Below are 17,121 nucleotides of genomic sequence, written 5' to 3' on the forward strand. Positions count from 1 at the left end.
CTAGGTCAGATAGCGGGTCCCCTGTGGACCACATTTCTGTGATGAATAGTGCATCAAGCTTCCCAGTATCTAGCAATACATTAACTTCTTCCGCGTGTTTAGGGAGCGATCTGGCATTCATCAGACCGCAGGTTAGTCTAGCCTTAGGACATTGTTTACTATTACAATGTGGTTTATTTTATTTGTTGTCCCTGTAACCTACTATGTATAGGTCAAACAACACAGAAGATCGAGGCAAGAATCTCGCAGCACAAAAGCCGAATCTGCTGCAAAGTCATCACAGCCCCTCTGGTGGAAAACTTTCTGGAAAAAGGACACTCAGAAAACGACTTCCTCTGGCAAATAATTGATACTCTACGTCCACAACCAAGAGGCGGCAACACTCTGTCTACTCTGAATATGTAGGAGTGTAAGTGGATCTTTAAATGCCAGTCAATGGCCCATGGACTGAATTCACAAGAGGAGTGGAACACTATTCCTTAAATATTCTTCCCAGTACTGTTCTTATTGTCTAAGAGACAACCAACCGTACTACACAATGGACCCCATCCTACCATGTACTCCTGTTACTTTTGTCTGTTTTTACTATTATTTATTTATTTTGTTAATGAAAAACAAAAAATCTTATCTGTTGTTTCCTAATGATTTGCTGCCCAATATTGCTGCACCGGGTGTCTAACACTGCTTTACCCGTAATTACCCCGTCTTCTTTTACTCCTTTCCACACAATTGGAACTGATCAGCTCGACTATATACTTCAGGGGCAGGTTATCGCAAATATATTAGCTACGTCCTCCCCCCTTTTTTAATACCAGAGGAGTCCCGTTATTTTTCTAACTCGTTTACATCGGATTCTAAATCACACATTCACATTGAATACGCTTAATTTCTATAATATCCATCTGGTTTTGGTTTTATTCTTGACTTAAACCAATTGGCATGTCCCAGCGTGCCCCCTCGCATACACCGGCAGCCAAACTAAGTTGACCCCGCCCCTTAACTACGTCAGACTCAGGCCGTCCCTCTGACTAGCAGACACTACCCCTGGGTGCATGCCCATTGAACTCTCAGTTCAGCGGTCTAGTGGTTCCTTCCACTACTTCCGGATGAAATATCCTCACCGCACGTCCTGGCAATACATTAACCACTAGCAGGTTCCGGAGCCCCCAGCCCGTCCTCAGCTCTACCGACTTATGCGGTATCCTCGATCAAGTAAGTGTCCTTTCTTGGGCCCCTCCATTTGTGTGCACGGCTACTGCTGATATCACATGGCTCCCTTTTTCTATTTCAGATCCAATATTTTTTCACCAACTACACGGTGAGCCCAGGAACCTATCAGGGGCTTCACTTTCCTCAACTCCAAAAACTTAAAGGCTCCATCCTTGAGCCTTCTGCAAATTACTTTTAGTAAGTAACTCTTATCGCGCTGGTTCGCGCTCCCTTCAGTGGACACTAATTTGGACCGCAAATTAATGTATACATTTCTTCCAATTTAGATCCTACTCTCCAGGACAAGTTCCCTTTGAGCAATTCCAGCCCTTCGTACCATTAATTACTATCCCATCCACTATTGGGACAAGTGAGTAGTTCATGCTTAGCGTATCTGGTACCGTCGGCACCTTTCACCAAGGTTAATTTTAACTAAGGCCTACCTTGCTCACCAGGTTCCTGGTTTTCCTACTAAGCACTCCCGATTTAGTCACAGTGACCAGCATGCTCCAGCCAAGCTAAACTGTTTTTAGTAATTCTTCGAACACTTTTTCTTTACCGATCCCAGCACTGGTCTCATTGCCAGCAGTTACTCTGCATTCTCTTTTTGCAATTTAATTCTTAAACTTTCTCTGAAAGAAATTCCACTGTCTCCTTCAAAATATAAGCTTATGAGTGATTACCCAGGAACAATGTAGACCTGGATTGTTTAACTGAACATGTTTTAATTAATGTATTAGGCAATTCTTCGGGACCGTCTCTAAAATTTCCTTTCCTTACTTTGTATATACCTGGTGCTCACACACCAGTCCTGATGAGGATCATGAATTATTAAGATCGAAACGTCGCCAACCTTAGTACAACAAAACTCCCGTTTCATTTTATGAAAACTATTCAAAAGGAGTTTGCTTATGTTGTCAATGTGATGAATGTTTTTAGAGTTTTCCTTTATTCACCACAGCACACACACCCCTTTTTCACTTTCTTGTGAGCACCTTATCTATATTCTCATAAATAAATATATTGTTGAATAAAATAATAGACAAATATCTATATGTGTCCCGTCCCATACCTTTTAAAAAGAATTCTGTGATACTGTGGGTTAAAAGGAAAAAAATGGCCAATTTTCCCTTGTTGGATAGTTATCAGGACAGATTGGCTTTACATGAACCACTGTTTTTTCCTCAACTAGCTCAATGAAAGGCAGGCGGGATGCGAATCCAGGCAGTTGGAGGCAATCACAAAACCACAAACGCACCTACCGAAAACCTACAAGTCCCCGATGCCGATCACAGAGATCCCAGGTTGTGCCTTGAGCACTGGAGAGACAAACAAAGCCTGACTTGTAAAAACAGTGCTCCATGTCAGTTTGTGTACAGATAAAGAAGCTGGCTTGAGATAGAAGACAAAGGGTGGGTGGGCAGAAATTTCAAAATCACACATGCTTCGCCCCTGGAAACTTTCACATCCCCACAGAGATCCCGGGTTGTGTTTCGCGTACTACAGAGTGCAAACAAGGTCTGACTTGTAAAAAAAAAATATTAAACGAATAAAAATTGAATAAAGTGCTGGCCAAAGTCAAGTGTTGACGTTTCAATGTCACAGCAATGTTTTTTCCCAACCAATAAAGTATCAAGATACATTTTAAAAATCAGCAGTTTCAGTCATCCTCATAAAAGTGCTCATTTTGTAGCAAAAAGCAAAGTTCATACCTCAGACTACACTCCTTGGAAACTCCTAAAAACTACAGGTCTGCTGACGATTTCTGCCCCACAACAAAGATCTTCGGGAAGACCGTTGATCCCAAATGACAGGATCAACATGGAACGCATGATCTTCTCAATAGGCCATTAATGCTCCTTTAAACAGTAGCGCACAGCCCCAAAATAGCCTACTCAAAAATTTGAGAGCACACTATCAAAGCAGGCGACAAAGGAGAGACCAGGCAGAAAATAAGTATATATCTTAGAGCAACCTATGATTACAGAGAAGATGTTTCTAAAATGAAGCAAGAGTCTGAGACTCTTGTTTACATCTTCCTCCTCGGGCTCATCTCAGTGCTTCCAACTGGGCTCCTTCAAGTTCAGCTCTACAGGCAGTGGCGTAACAAAGGCCGACGAGCTCCGGAGGCCCCCTCAGCACAGTGCCCTAGCCTGAGTGAGTCCAGAGGGGGGCCCTCCTTCTACTTTGCAGGGGGGCTCCCTTCAGGTTTCGTTACGCCACTGCCTACAGGTCTCAAAAGGATAGTGGCTGTTACAAAGTTAATGCGTCCATAAATAAATAACGGTTACTCAGTTAGAGCATAACACAATCCTCCATCTATCAATACTGTTCGATTCAGCATGGGACAATTACTCCCAAGAAGAAAGCATGGGCAAAGTCAAAAGGTCTGTTGTTGGCTGCCATCCTTTTAGCTTTGTCAGTGCTTGTTTTGTCATGGTTTTTATAAAAAGGTATTGTTGGCAAAGTTGCAGGACCCTCGTTAATTTTAAAAAGCAAAAAAAAAAAATTGGCTTCCATTCTTTTCATCTCAAAAAGCACACATTGCCACAGTAATTCCTGGCACCAAAGAGAAATAATGTGTATGCATGAGTTCCTGACCCATTGCCGCATACTATATGGTGCAGTGGGCAGACGAAAAAGTGAATAATGCAACAATGGACCAAGAGATGAAGAGGGCTGGCTGAAGGACCCTATAAGTAAGTACAAGGTCAAAATCCAACAAGTCGCTCCTCATCTCAAAAGTAACATCAGATCTGTTGTGTGCACATTCCTGTGCTAACATATCTACTGGCAAATAGCTTCACTCTCACCCCAAATGACGATTGTCCGCTGCCATCTGTGCTACACACAGTGAATGTACTTTAAGCTGCCACAACAGCAAGTCACTTGAATGAATGATTGAATGAATGAGGAGTTTTGTAAAGCACAGCAGTTATTAGTGAGGGTCCCGGAACTGAGACCATTTATTTTGTTGCAGATTTATATAGTGCGAACTCGACCCGAAGGTATTGGAGCACTTTACATGAGCACCAGTGACGTTACACAAGGACACATTCATTTGTTTGGTAGGCAGGGGGAGATTAAGGGATTTGCCCAGAATCACAGGATGTTGGGTCGACCCCGAGGCTCGAACCTTGGTTTACCAGCTCCAAAGTGGGCAGTTTAGCCGTGAGACCACATCCGCTCCAAATGGTCAGTATGGGGGCACTACATCCTACTGCTTAAACAAGTGAGTTTTCAAGGGCTTGCGAAAAGCTTTCTTCCTGGAGATGCATCTTACTATCAGTACTTGGCAGCAACTGCACAGAAGACTGCGGCAAGGCTGGTAACAGGACCATGAGCCTTACACATAAATTGAGTTATTGGAAAACCTCCAAAATACCTCAGCCAAAAAGCAACACTATGTTCCCCTAAGATGCTCCGTACTTTAATCGAAAACAAATCTTCTCCATACCCTACGAACACATTGCAGCTTCAAATTTAGAAGTATTTTCACAATCAAAGGAGACCACCTTCCAGAAAAAAACACATGAAAAATCCGCTCTGTGGTTATTCCGCTGAAGCAAAAGTGGTTTTTGGCAATTCCGTTTGTTGAGAGGAGTTATGGAAATATTCTATTCATTAGTTCAAGCAACACTTCAAATGGAATTAATCACCGCACACTTTTGTCGTCCTTGTATCAAAAACACTCAGAATAAATGCATTTTCATCAGCACGCTAACAAACTTTTTATATTAAAAAAAAAGCTCTGATTATATCGATTAGAACGCTATTTAAGAAATATAGATTCTTTTTTCAGTAAGTATAAAGCAGATTACCTGCAGCTGGACACCGTTATTATGAAGACCTTCAACAATGGGAGAGAATCGTTCAATGTTTCGTTCTTCTGCTGCTGTGGTTATAGCTTCCAAAACTTTCTCAAGTCTACAAACAATTTGAAACATAAATTAAGAAACGAGAGGTAACACGGCAGCAGGTCCTATGATATAAAAACTAAGGAGGGGTGTCTAACACTGGTATTTCAGAGCTTCATCCACATCAGATTTTCAAGATATCTAAACTTGAGCTAGACTGCCACACAGCAAATCTATATGGAAATGATTTTAACAGTTTCAACTTATGGTAAAAGCATGGAACGGATCTGCTCTTTCTGGACATCTGTGGAAAAGAGATTAATATACATAAGAACACTTCAAATAATTAACGGTAACCTTCTTATTATGACAACTTTAACTGGTCTCAGTACTTCATATAACAGGGGCACCACATACCCCAAAAGGGCACCGCAAGATTGAATATATAAATGCATAGACTCTTGCTTAGGCTATCAGAACCAAAACCTAAAAGGTGATCTTGGTTCTTGAAGAAAAAAAAAAAGGAAGGACAGTAAGTACAAGGAGAAGCAAAAAGAATCTTAGTCATGAGATTACTGACATTAATTTGCAACATTCGTACCTTATCCTTGAACTTAATACAGTAGTTGGATATGAGAACGTTCCTATACAACAAAGTAACAGTTTAAACACCATTGCACAAACGCATGATACCAAGTGCAGCGAGAGGCCCTTTTGAATTATTAACACAAATCATAAATATTAGTTACAGAAACCACACCCCAAGTATCAAAGCCATCATCTGTAAGGTACCCCTCCTGCCACCTAACAAGGAAAAATAGACTTAACCCTACAGATATTCTCTAGGGAATGTTCAAGTGAACTTTTTATATGACAAGCAACAGCCATTACAATATCAGTCAACTTATTCAAAATATCCACTGTGTCCCTTATATTGAAAGGTAGATTAACCCGTTAACCACAGCTCAAATTCCGCTGCGGGACTTTTAATGAGTGGGCGGGGCTGCGTCGGCCAACGGACGTGCGCAGCACTAGCCAGGTAGTGCTTGCAACGGCAGTTGGCCGACTCACGCAGGGAACGGGTTAACAACCAAAGGTTTTAAGAACACGAGATGTTCAGTCGAGCTACCCAGACCAGATATCATTGGTCCTTCAAGGGAAGGGGCAAAAATGTTTTGATGGGAATAACAACTTGTCATATGTTGAACGGAATGCCTTGAGTCATCTGGGCACTGATGCCTACATTGCTATCCGGGAAGCGGACAAGGGCAGTAATATTATTATCATGAGAAGATCTGATTAGGACAATGACATCACGAGGCAATTAAGTGATCACAAATGTTAAGGTAACAGATAATCCACTTCTACAAGCCAAGCAATTGATTTTTGAAAACTTGTATACATGGAAGGACACCAGATTAATTGATTAAACAGACTATAAATACATTAAGGTAGAAACTCTTCCCCCCCCCCCTTTCCCATTCTTGTACATTCTACCAAAAGTACATACAAAGTATTTCTATACCAGGACGACCAATAATATCTGGTCTAGGTAGCTTGATGAGTTCTTAAAACCTTTGGTTGTTAATCTACCTTCCTATGTATGGGACACCATGGCTATTTTTTAAAAGTTAACTTATACTGGTTGGGATCCGAACATGGTTGTCGTCCTGGAGGATGTCATTCTGCATAACTGTATCCAAAAGGAATTTTGACTCAAAGCACCAAGTAATTTTTTGTCAAGTAGGAGTGCGAGTATATACAAACACTCAAAGATGATTGTCGAAATGGCAGACTTGATTTTAACCAACAATATTTTCTTGTTCAATGGGGAATTCAAGTGCTCTATTGATATTTAATAGCTGTCCCTGCATTGCTGAGAGTTGCTTCACAAGAAGGTTGGGGTCCGTGAGCGTTAGTCATCATCATCATCATACTCTTTATTTTGGTTCAAAATAAAACCATACAAGATGCATCTACAACATACACATACGATTGTAAAATACATAGGACAATTCAGTTTATAAATAAGGCTCCCTGTTTTCCGTTTTTACTGATTTTTACAGATAAATACAGACAGAAAAACATTTATTTTCTTGTCTGTATTTATTTTTAAATGTGGATAAAAACGGAAATTGGGTGCTTTTTGAGTGATCCTAAATACACTTTGCCATGACTGCCAAGCCAATAACTCTGTGGATTGATAGGCAAGGGATTTAAAACGAAAGGGATTTTAGTGAAGAGGCTTAAACAGCAGTAGATATGCACAAGGCTGATGCTGAAATGTGCATATTTTCATATAAGTGCATTAATTTATCTTCTGCAGGTGTTCGTATCACTGAAACCTAGCAGGCATTCAAGCATGACTGCATATTTATTGGTTAAATAAATGCGGGAATATACCAGTTTTGGCTTTATTTTTTCACAAAACCCATAATAAATATGGATAAATACAGATAAAGTTGTCAAAAAATAAATATGGATAAATACAGACGGAAATGTCAAAACAATAAATACCATAAAACCGGGAGCCCTATTTATAAATAGTAACACCTCAACATGGTAGGGGCTGCAATCTGAGTGACTAATACATTTTCCGCACCAAGAAATACTATTAAAACAATAAATACATTAAAACTTAGGCATAAAGATTTTTTTTTTAAACATTTTTTTAGTAAACTATACACAAGAGTAATTATTTATTATTCTAATTTGAGCATGTGCATAATTATATGAAATTTCAATATTATTTCCACGTGGACATACAAAACTTAAAATACTTTTCTATGCAAGGATAAATCCATAATTTAATTTTAGCGTTAAGACCATAAAGTGCATGGTTACAGTCTTAATCCAGCTTTAGCTCTTATAAGACTCACATTAAATAAAAACCTACTTACACTAAAAACAATTTTTTGGGAAGTATCGGTTTTCAATATTCTTCCTGCTCTAGTAGTCAGGTTACGGCAAATGGGTTTAATCCATTTGTTCTTCGGTCTGCCGTATGCTGGGCAAAAGAATAGTACGTGTAAGTCATTCTCCTTTAATGCATTTTGACATAATTCACAAAATTCATTACTATTCCTGTCACAGTTTATTGCCCATTTAGATGTGTTTGCATTGATGTGGAGCACACCATACCTAAACTTCATGTACAGGGCCTTGGCTAGTGGTGGGTACATCTCATCCAAGAAAGGTTCAAAACTGGCTACTTCCTTAAAAAGAAGAAACTCAGCTGTTAATGTACCATTGCCTGCGCAATGTAACACGTTGTTTTGAATATGGGTCCAAAAAGTGGATTTTTTTACAGTTTTTTACTAGCCATAGTCAGCTGTGTCGGAGCTTCCCAAAAATGTTTCAAGCCCAATTTCTCGAACCAGGAAAAAACATGTTTGGTCCACGGAATACCCCTGCTTATGCCAATTTCTAAAATCTCCTGTAAACCCTCCTTGTAACTGGTCAATTCATGAGTTGACCAGAGCCGTACCCAATATAGTAGGGGTCTTAATATTGCATGGTGGTCCATTCGTTTGACGTTTGAATCCATAAGAATTGGAATTAAGGGTGTTCTCACGGGCAAGCTTAAAACCCTTCTGAGAAACTTGTTTTCTCCTAATTCAAAGCTCCTTTTGAAGTGTGGACCCCAAATTTCGGCGCCATAAAGAGCGGCTGATTGTACTTTATATTTGTAAACCTCCAAAGCAGGAGTCAACGCCTTCGATATACTACTCCCATGCATCTTTATTATTGGCAACTAGTTTTGAAGTTGGATAATCTAATTTGTTTCTAACTGTTGCTTCCAGGACAACTTTGTGTCCAAAGTTATACCTAAATAACTAAAATCGTGTACATACTCAAATTTTGGGCCACTAACTGCTAGATTCTTTTTAAAAGATTTGTGTGGATTTATTGCCATGTACTTTGTTTTGCCGGAATTTATTTCAAGGCCCTTTTTTTTTTACATTAAGTATTAAAAGAATTCAATAGAGATTGTAGACCTTTAGGGGTTTACGATATCAGTATGGTGTTGTCAGCAAATAAAAGGGCAGGCATCATATCCCCACCCAACTTGGGCGAGTCATGTATGCACCCAAATAAATGACTTGGAATATCATTGACATATATTAAAAATAGGGTGGGTGCCAGTACACACCCCTGAAGTACACCCCTTCTTACCGGAATGGCCTCAGTTAGTTCACCCCTCGTGCCCCTCCTTACTTTTGCAAAATTACCTTCATGCAATCTTATTATTTGCATCAATAGTTCAACAGGGACGCCTTGCTGTTTCAATGATTACCAAAGTAAGTTCCGGGGTACGAGGTCAAAAGCGGCCTTTAGGTCTATAAAAGCAATATACAAGTGGCCCTTTTTTATATTTATATATTTCCAGCATAAGCATAAAAATCTAAAAACCTGATCGATTGTGCTGGTTTTTAATCTAAACCCCGCCTGGAATTTTGAGATCACACTATTCTCATCAAGCCAGTCGTTCAATCTCATTAAGATATGCCTAGAATAATTTTTTTTGTAAAATATCGATTAAACTAATTGGTCGGTAATTTGCAGGGTCACAGCTATTGCTTTTTTTAAAAAAATTGTGACAATTTCCGCCCCTTTCCATGTTTCCGGTATTGGCGAACTTGCAGCAATTGCATTACATAAGTGATTAATATAGGGGCCCCAAACACTGCAATCATGCTTCAATAAATCTCCCGGTATTTTATCAGGGCCTGGGGCTTTCCCTGGCGTAACTGCATTTATTGCCATTAATGTTTCCTCCAGGCTAAAGTGAAGATTATTAATAGTAGGGTTGGGCACCGCTATTATAGTGCAAGGTGTCTCTACCACTTGTACATCCGCATAGAGTCTAGAAAAATGGTCCTCCCAAGTTTTTGCATCTAGGAAAAGGTCCTTATCTTCCCAACTTGTCTTTCTGCCTTTTGCTATTAAGCGCCAAAAGTCTGCTTGATCTTTGGATTTGGCCGCTTCAATTAAATCTGTCCAAGTATTATCATCCCACGCTTTTTTAGCATGGGCAAGGGTTTGCTTATATTTAATTCTTTTCTCCCTTGTAGCGGTTACATTGTTCTCTTTTATTGACCGTATGAGGTCAGCTTTTACCTCACGACACTCCCTATTATACCATGGGTTTGCTCCTATTTTTTTTTTTACCTTTTCCGCTATGTTCCCCTGGTAATCTACTCAATACTGGTGCCAGTGCATCCTGCAAAGCTTGATGTACAGCCATTATTAGAAATTCCACTCCTGGTGAGTTTAAATGAAGAGAAACAGTATCAGCAAAGATGTTATAAATCTGTATCATGGATTCAGCCTTTCCTAGTATGTGCGGCCATTTTAGAGCGCGGCAATTGTTACTAACTATGTTAGCATCAATAGAGGTAAAGATTTCTTCATTGTCCAAAGTTTTACCAAGGAAAAGGTCAGGTATTAGTGACAAGTGCAAGGGATGATGATCACTATCTGTTCTGTCATCAATACATTAGGCCAAAACTCAACAGAAACCAATATATAGTCGATGCTGCTCCTATAATTACCTCTACAGAAGGTTGGAGTATTCGGTCTATCCGAGGGTAACAGACCATTGCAAGCTCTAAGGCCTTGCCCTGTTAGTTTCATGATCTGTGCGACTGCTATAGTGCAGGGCACTGTCGGACTACTTTCTAGGGGGGGGGAATATTATTCATGGTGTCTTAGTCTTCAAAAAGATTATCAAACCCCACCACCGGTTCAAACTTACAATTGAGATCGCCCCCGATAATTACCATTGCACCAGCCTCTAACAGATTAAAAAATGAATCAAGTTGATTTATTGTTAAAGATTCTTTCGAAGTTGGACTTGGTCTATTGTAAATATTAATTAAATATATTAGTTTTTTTATCCTTCGTTTTAATTTTTACACCAACCAAGTCCTGGGATGCTATGTGTAGTGCAATTGATTCAATTTTGAGGGTTATTCTAATCCATATAATGAGACCCCCAGAAGGCCTACCTCTCGTTGACGGAATGGTATTTGAGCGTTAGTTCCTTTTCAAAGGTGTAGTGCAGTACTTTGATTTATGTGTAACAACACTTGTGTGGTCGCGGAGAGCCACTACTGCTCTCATTTTTGGATTTGTGCAAATAGCCATTACAAGTTTAGGTCCAAACTGCTTAAAGTGGACATGGACGGCAAAGAAACCCTTTCAGAAGGCCGAACTAGCCAACTGATGAAAACATTAGTCAAAATAACTCTCCTTTATCCAGTTTATAAGACACTGTTTTTAAAAACATCAAAGCACACTGTTTTAAAAACATCAAAAAAACATCAAAGCACCTCAAAATGAAAAGAGGTTATTTTAGACAAACACTGGAATTGAACCTAGAAGATTATGCAGTATTGGGACAGTTTGAAAGGCTCTCTGGTTCGAGACCTCAGTGGAATAATTCCTCACAGCTTCATACCAAGCTGGAAGATGACACAACAGCTATCGATAATGATGGTGAGAATGGAAGAATTGAAACCTCCGGTTCATGAGACAGTTCTGTACAGCAGTCAATTTGACCACTAATCTCCTACAAAATGAGGGCTGGTTGGTCAAATGGGTGAGATGCTGGTCGTCACAAGACCAGTATGAGGCATTTTAAAGTGCTCCAGACAAACTCACACTCATGGGACTACTTGGAGGGAGAGTGCAGAATAGGCAAAGGAAGAGAAATAGATCATCTTTAATACTTACCATGTCTCTTTGGGCCTGAAGCCACATCTGCACCGAGTCTATATTGTAAACCAGTTGATATAATGCATCCCTCCTTAGCTTCCTTGCCCAAAAGGCTGTAAGGGGAGGTTTCCCACAAAGGGCCTCAATCAAGACCTAACAATTAAATATACTGACTGAATGATGTGAAACCCAGGGTATCATGATTTGAAATCCAAGTTGATCACACTAACATACAACCTGCATGTTAAGAGTCTAGTCCGTTCTAGGATCTTGCATGGAACAAGCACTCACAAAGGTGGAGGGGTGGCAGTGTGAGGGGGGGGGGGAGAAGAGGTTATCAACAGAGAAAAAACATGAAGGATCCCCACCTGAGGCACCATAATTGTTGAGGTGCACCTTAGCTAAAGCTTCCGACTGAAGAGTTGAGACTTCAATTTTAAACATCTTCCATAAAGCCAGAAATTCTCCATGTGAATGAAGATGCATTTTGAAAAAAATTAACTTCTACACAGAGGTGTGCTGAGACTGGGCAATTGAACCTCAGTATTTACTGCTTCTTACCTTAGCCTAACAGATAATGCTGGTCATCTACTAAATTCACGTTCTCACAGTTACTGCACGTGGACACCTGTAATTACCAATCCATGGAGGCCAATTACCATTTGATGCCCATATTTTTACCTAACATTTGGCATGATACCGCATGGGTGAACACCCAGTGCCAATGAAACTTGAACAATGCATTGTTGGGCTAGGTTGGCCCAGCCCAAAATGGTTGATCACAAAACATTGATGCAGTTCCCAAGGGGAATAATCCACTGGCTAATAGAAATCAATCCCCCTGAGGGATACCTGATCACCAGCTGAAGTGAGCCATGTAGTACATAGTTAGGGGTCGCAGAACTACCCAAAATGCATGTTTGTAAAGCCCAGGATGTTAGTATGAATCTCTACTGTAGGGCAGGGCCCCCAGTCTTCTCTGTCGGTGATAAACTTGTATAATTACTGCCTGTTCTATTACCTAGAAGATTGTAGGACAAAATAAATGCTCAGTGTAGGACTACCAAAATTCAAAAAATATATACTTAAATTAGAACCCGTTTTTTTCTGGTTCTGCACGAAGAAAGATCAATCCACAAGGGTATGCAGTTCCTGTTTGAACAAAGAATGACATCCTACCAGCTCTCTGAACAGGAACCTCTTACAGTGCCTTCAAGAATAGCATGAAAGTCAATTACTAGGTAGTGCACTCACCATTAAAAGCTTTATCTAAAGTTGATCTCACCCTCACATAGGCAGGAGATCAGGTTTAATATAAAATTCATAACACTGGGGGCGATAAATAACATGCTCCTGAGACGCCATTCCATTTTTTGAACATTCAGTACTATAATTCTTTTACTGCCCTGATAATTTACTTAATTGAAGATCAATGTATATATTTTTCTTCTTAAGTCCTTAATTTTCATCTATATGGTCTTTGTTAGTGCACGCTGGCCCACACACATTTTAACAATTTGCATGCTCTACTTTCATCAACGTAAAGCACTCTATCATTGACATTAATGCGGTCTGCACTATATAAAAAAATTCTTTTATGGGGAGATTGAAAAAACAGTTGGAGGCTGGGAAGGCTGATAGTTCTCTGGAGAATCGTATTTTTGGTTTAGCAGCAGGCAACAAGATGCCTATTAGGAAAAGTGGTTTCAACTAATCTAGCAATGACTAAAACGAGGCAGAGGATGAGAAGGTAGTTCGGAGTCAGTCTACACACTACAAAATGTGCTGGAAAGGAGGTTTACAAGTTTACTAACAGTTAAAAGCCCTGGGCAATAGACTTAATGCAAGTATCCTGGTGGTTTACATCTAGGGCTAAACTCGAAACTTATTACACAGTTGGACGGGCAAAAGGTATTATATTTGCATCTGTTTCTGTTGTCCATGCTGCCAGTGCTTTTTTAGATCTCGGCTTCAGGCAGCTTTATGCTATTTCTTGTTGAAGAGCAATTGTGGACAGCACCAATATTTAGTGATGGCTTTTAATGAGCCCACTGCTTTCAAATGGTTGGCTTTCTTGTCAGTCTCATTTCCTTGCTTCTTATTCAATGGCTTTCCTTTTACTTCTTGTGATTTGGCCTGCCCATGAAGCACAGTTTATTTACTATCTTTTGATTAGCTGGTATATATCCGTTCACTGACAATCCGGGAACTACTGTTTTCATTTTTCTTTCAACACTCCATGCAAATACAAGTGTTATAATTTTCTTTCCCTCATGTGCTGCTTTTCCACTCAAATCTCCCCGCACTCTGTGCTGCTCCCGTCTTAATATCTAGCCCAAAGCATCCCCGGCCCCTAAATGTAATGCTCATTTCTTTCTCTCTTTTCCTTTTAATTAGCCTAACACTCACCCCCCAAACAAAGCTCATCTATTGCTCCCAGGCTCATTCTTTTTGGGCGGACCTGGAAGCTAGTTTGCTGTGGGCCTTCTCCTTTAAAATACTTTGTCTCTCTTTGAAATTTTTTAATGTATCCCTCCAAGATGGGTGTCTGTCATCTGAGAATGGTAAACAGACTACAAAATGGCCCGCACCATGATGCATGTGCATGCACGAGTCGTGACCATGTGCGAGTCATCGTGCTGGGGCTGCTTTAGTGCGCCTATACCATACATCATTGCACTTTTTTGGGCAGGGGGAAAGGGGGGGGGGTATCGTTTTCTTTTTGCTGATGCCTTTTTGCTGATGTGGAACAGCATCTACAAAAGAATCGACAAAGCCCAAAGGTCAGGTAACAGCTATGAAAGGCAATACCTATTGACTTTGCCAATGCATGTTATTCATTCCATATAAACCGAGGAAACTAATGTACGGATGTGCTACAAATATTCCATAGTAAAAAGTAAAAAATGATTTGCTACTTTAAACACTAGAAACAAAATGTCCTACAGGTCAAGTGAAGAAAGCAATGCATATGCATTAGAGGGAAACTCAATATTAAGGAGTCATTATTAATGGAGTTTGACGGCTTGGCACGCTGCTTACCACAATCACCATAGACAACAGGCCATTTATACTCTAGTTGTTTTTGATGACAACACATTAGTTATTAAAGTACTCAAAGTGCATATGAAAGAGATACACCAATAATATTGAATAATTTTCCTCCAATTGTTAATGCGGTCAGGATTCTTTAAAGATGGGCAACAGCAAGCAACAACTCAATTCTTATTACAGCACTCAGCACAACAAAACTCGACAGCAAACATACATGGTGTGACTGAAGCAGCACTTACATGTTTTCCTCCCCAAAAATGCAAATGGCCGACACGAGTTTAACGACATCAGTCATCATATTGGGCTGTCTGGGGTCCATGGCTTTGGCCAGCAATGAAAGACTTCTTTCTTCTTTGATGATTCTTTCCAAACCACACTATATGCAAAAAGAAAAGTGAGACGATTAAAAAACAAACAGGCTAAATTAAAAGAGATAATCAAAATTAAGGGCACTGCAGCTCAAACCTAATAACGAATATAAAAAGTCTAACTCATAAATACAGAAAGACGATCCAAAAAATGCAGGTATATACATACTTCTGTAGATACTTATATGGACACAAAATAAACTTACGATGGCTGTAAACACTTGCTATTCTTTTAGATACTTTGTTTAGGTTGTGTTGAGAGATGACCTTCGAGAATTTTCAGAACATCAGAGAAGTTTTTTTAAGAGTGTGACAGACTATGTGAAACTATGGCGGGCACCCACTATCATGAATCCTCAATAAAGATGGGGCGTGGCTTAGCGCCCGGAGAGAATGGCGGCGTTCATGTGACGCTCCGGTAGATGGATTGGAATAACCGCGTCCTACGGCTCCCCAGTACAAATGGTGTGCGGTTCCTGATGTCGGATGGAATGCTGTCACCGGCAAGCCTCTTTGCGAGACTCTAGGCAGCCTGTAACTCCGTGAATCCACTTTGTTGTGCTCCGTGTTTCTGAGGAGATGACAGCGGCAGCCATCTTGGATTCGACGTTTTTTATGTGAGGAGAACACCCGGTGACAGAAATGCGGTATGCTTGCCCATATGGTGTTTTTCTCCTTCTGGCCACCTAAAAGTTTTACAAATTGAGGTCTCACCTCTTTTGGAGCCCTATGTCTGGATTACTTTTACCCTGAGTCTTTTGGTTCATTCCCTCTTATTATATTTTATTGCATTGCACCTATTAGACTCAGTCATGGACGTCATCATTTTCTTTTCTTCTTGTCACTGAGCCTGGCAGTATAATTCGGATATTGTGTTTCCAGATCCTATGCCGGTTTTTTATGTGTGGCGAAATAAAGTTTCAATTGTTATCGCCTTCACTTAAGGAACCAGGTTATCCTAGTCATTTTACCAGTGATTCGCAAGGTATAATAAAGATTTTTTCTCTGGATCCTGACAATCCTTTGAAGGGGAGCACAAACTTACACCTTATGTGTGTGGGACCGGATGAGGTAACCTGTTTGTTTGTTTGAGGTACATTTCTCCTCTCTTCTATGGGCAGAACATATAAGGAGTTGCGCAAGCCTTCTCCAGCTCCTCACAAATTTCTCCTTCACACCAGCTCTAGATTTCAGTGCTTGGAGATGGATGACTCCTCTGACCCCTCTGCTAAACTCTCCTCTTCTGCTTCAGCTTCACAAACGAGCGGCGTCGCTAAGGGCTCAATCAAACGACTCAAAAAGGACCCCCCTTCTCCTCCTAAACAAAATTCACAAGTCACAATGGATATTTTATTGGAGGAAATTAGGGCTTTGCGTCCTTTTATTGAAGAAACTAAAACTACTCGAGGAAACTAAATCTACTCTTCAACTGTTGTCTGACAAATGGTCTAATATTGATGGTCGTGTAACCCTTCTAGAACAATCTGCGGATACTCTCACCGCTTCTGTTGCCAAAGTTGACCCTCTATGCGTTCAGATATCTGCACTCCACAAACAACTTGAGAGTTTAGAGAACAGAAATCGGAGGAACAATCTTCATATTTATGGCCTGGCGGAAAATTCAGAGGGGTCTGATGCCCTTGCCTTATTCAAGTCCTTTTTGCTGAAGATTCTTAAACTGCCAGATACCACTAATCTCAATATACAGAGAGCGCATCGTTTAGGTCCTCCTCCTACAGGCTTCTCTACTACTCACGTCAAAAGGCCGAGAGGTGTTATCCTCTATTTCTTAGAATACACGGATTTACTTATAGTGCTATCTGCGGCTAGGGCTCTTCCCCGACTCACCTGGTCTGGTAATCAGCTTTTCTTTTCACAAGATTATGCTAAACCTACGGCTGATCGGCGCAAGG

At 40.3% G+C, this 17,121-nt stretch overlaps 1 protein-coding gene across 3 annotated transcripts in view; it reads right to left on the reverse strand.

Annotated features, from left to right (window-relative positions):
• Positions 1–17,121, reverse strand: part of DIAPH3 (diaphanous related formin 3) — a 2,278,729-nt gene that overhangs the window by 1,590,052 nt on the left and 671,556 nt on the right. For all 3 annotated transcript variants that reach the window (XM_085621985.1, XM_085621986.1, XM_085621987.1), the window contains 2 exons: positions 15,080–15,216; positions 5,031–5,136 (listed from right to left, as the gene is read on the reverse strand). In XM_085621985.1, the coding sequence (XP_085478111.1) occupies positions 5,031–5,136; positions 15,080–15,216 (243 nt within the window). The remainder of the gene's footprint in view (positions 1–5,030; positions 5,137–15,079; positions 15,217–17,121) is intronic.

Source organism: Triturus cristatus, chromosome 8 (genome assembly GCF_964204655.1).
Source record: "Triturus cristatus chromosome 8, aTriCri1.1, whole genome shotgun sequence".
NCBI classification, from domain to species: Eukaryota; Metazoa; Chordata; class Amphibia; order Caudata; family Salamandridae; genus Triturus; species Triturus cristatus.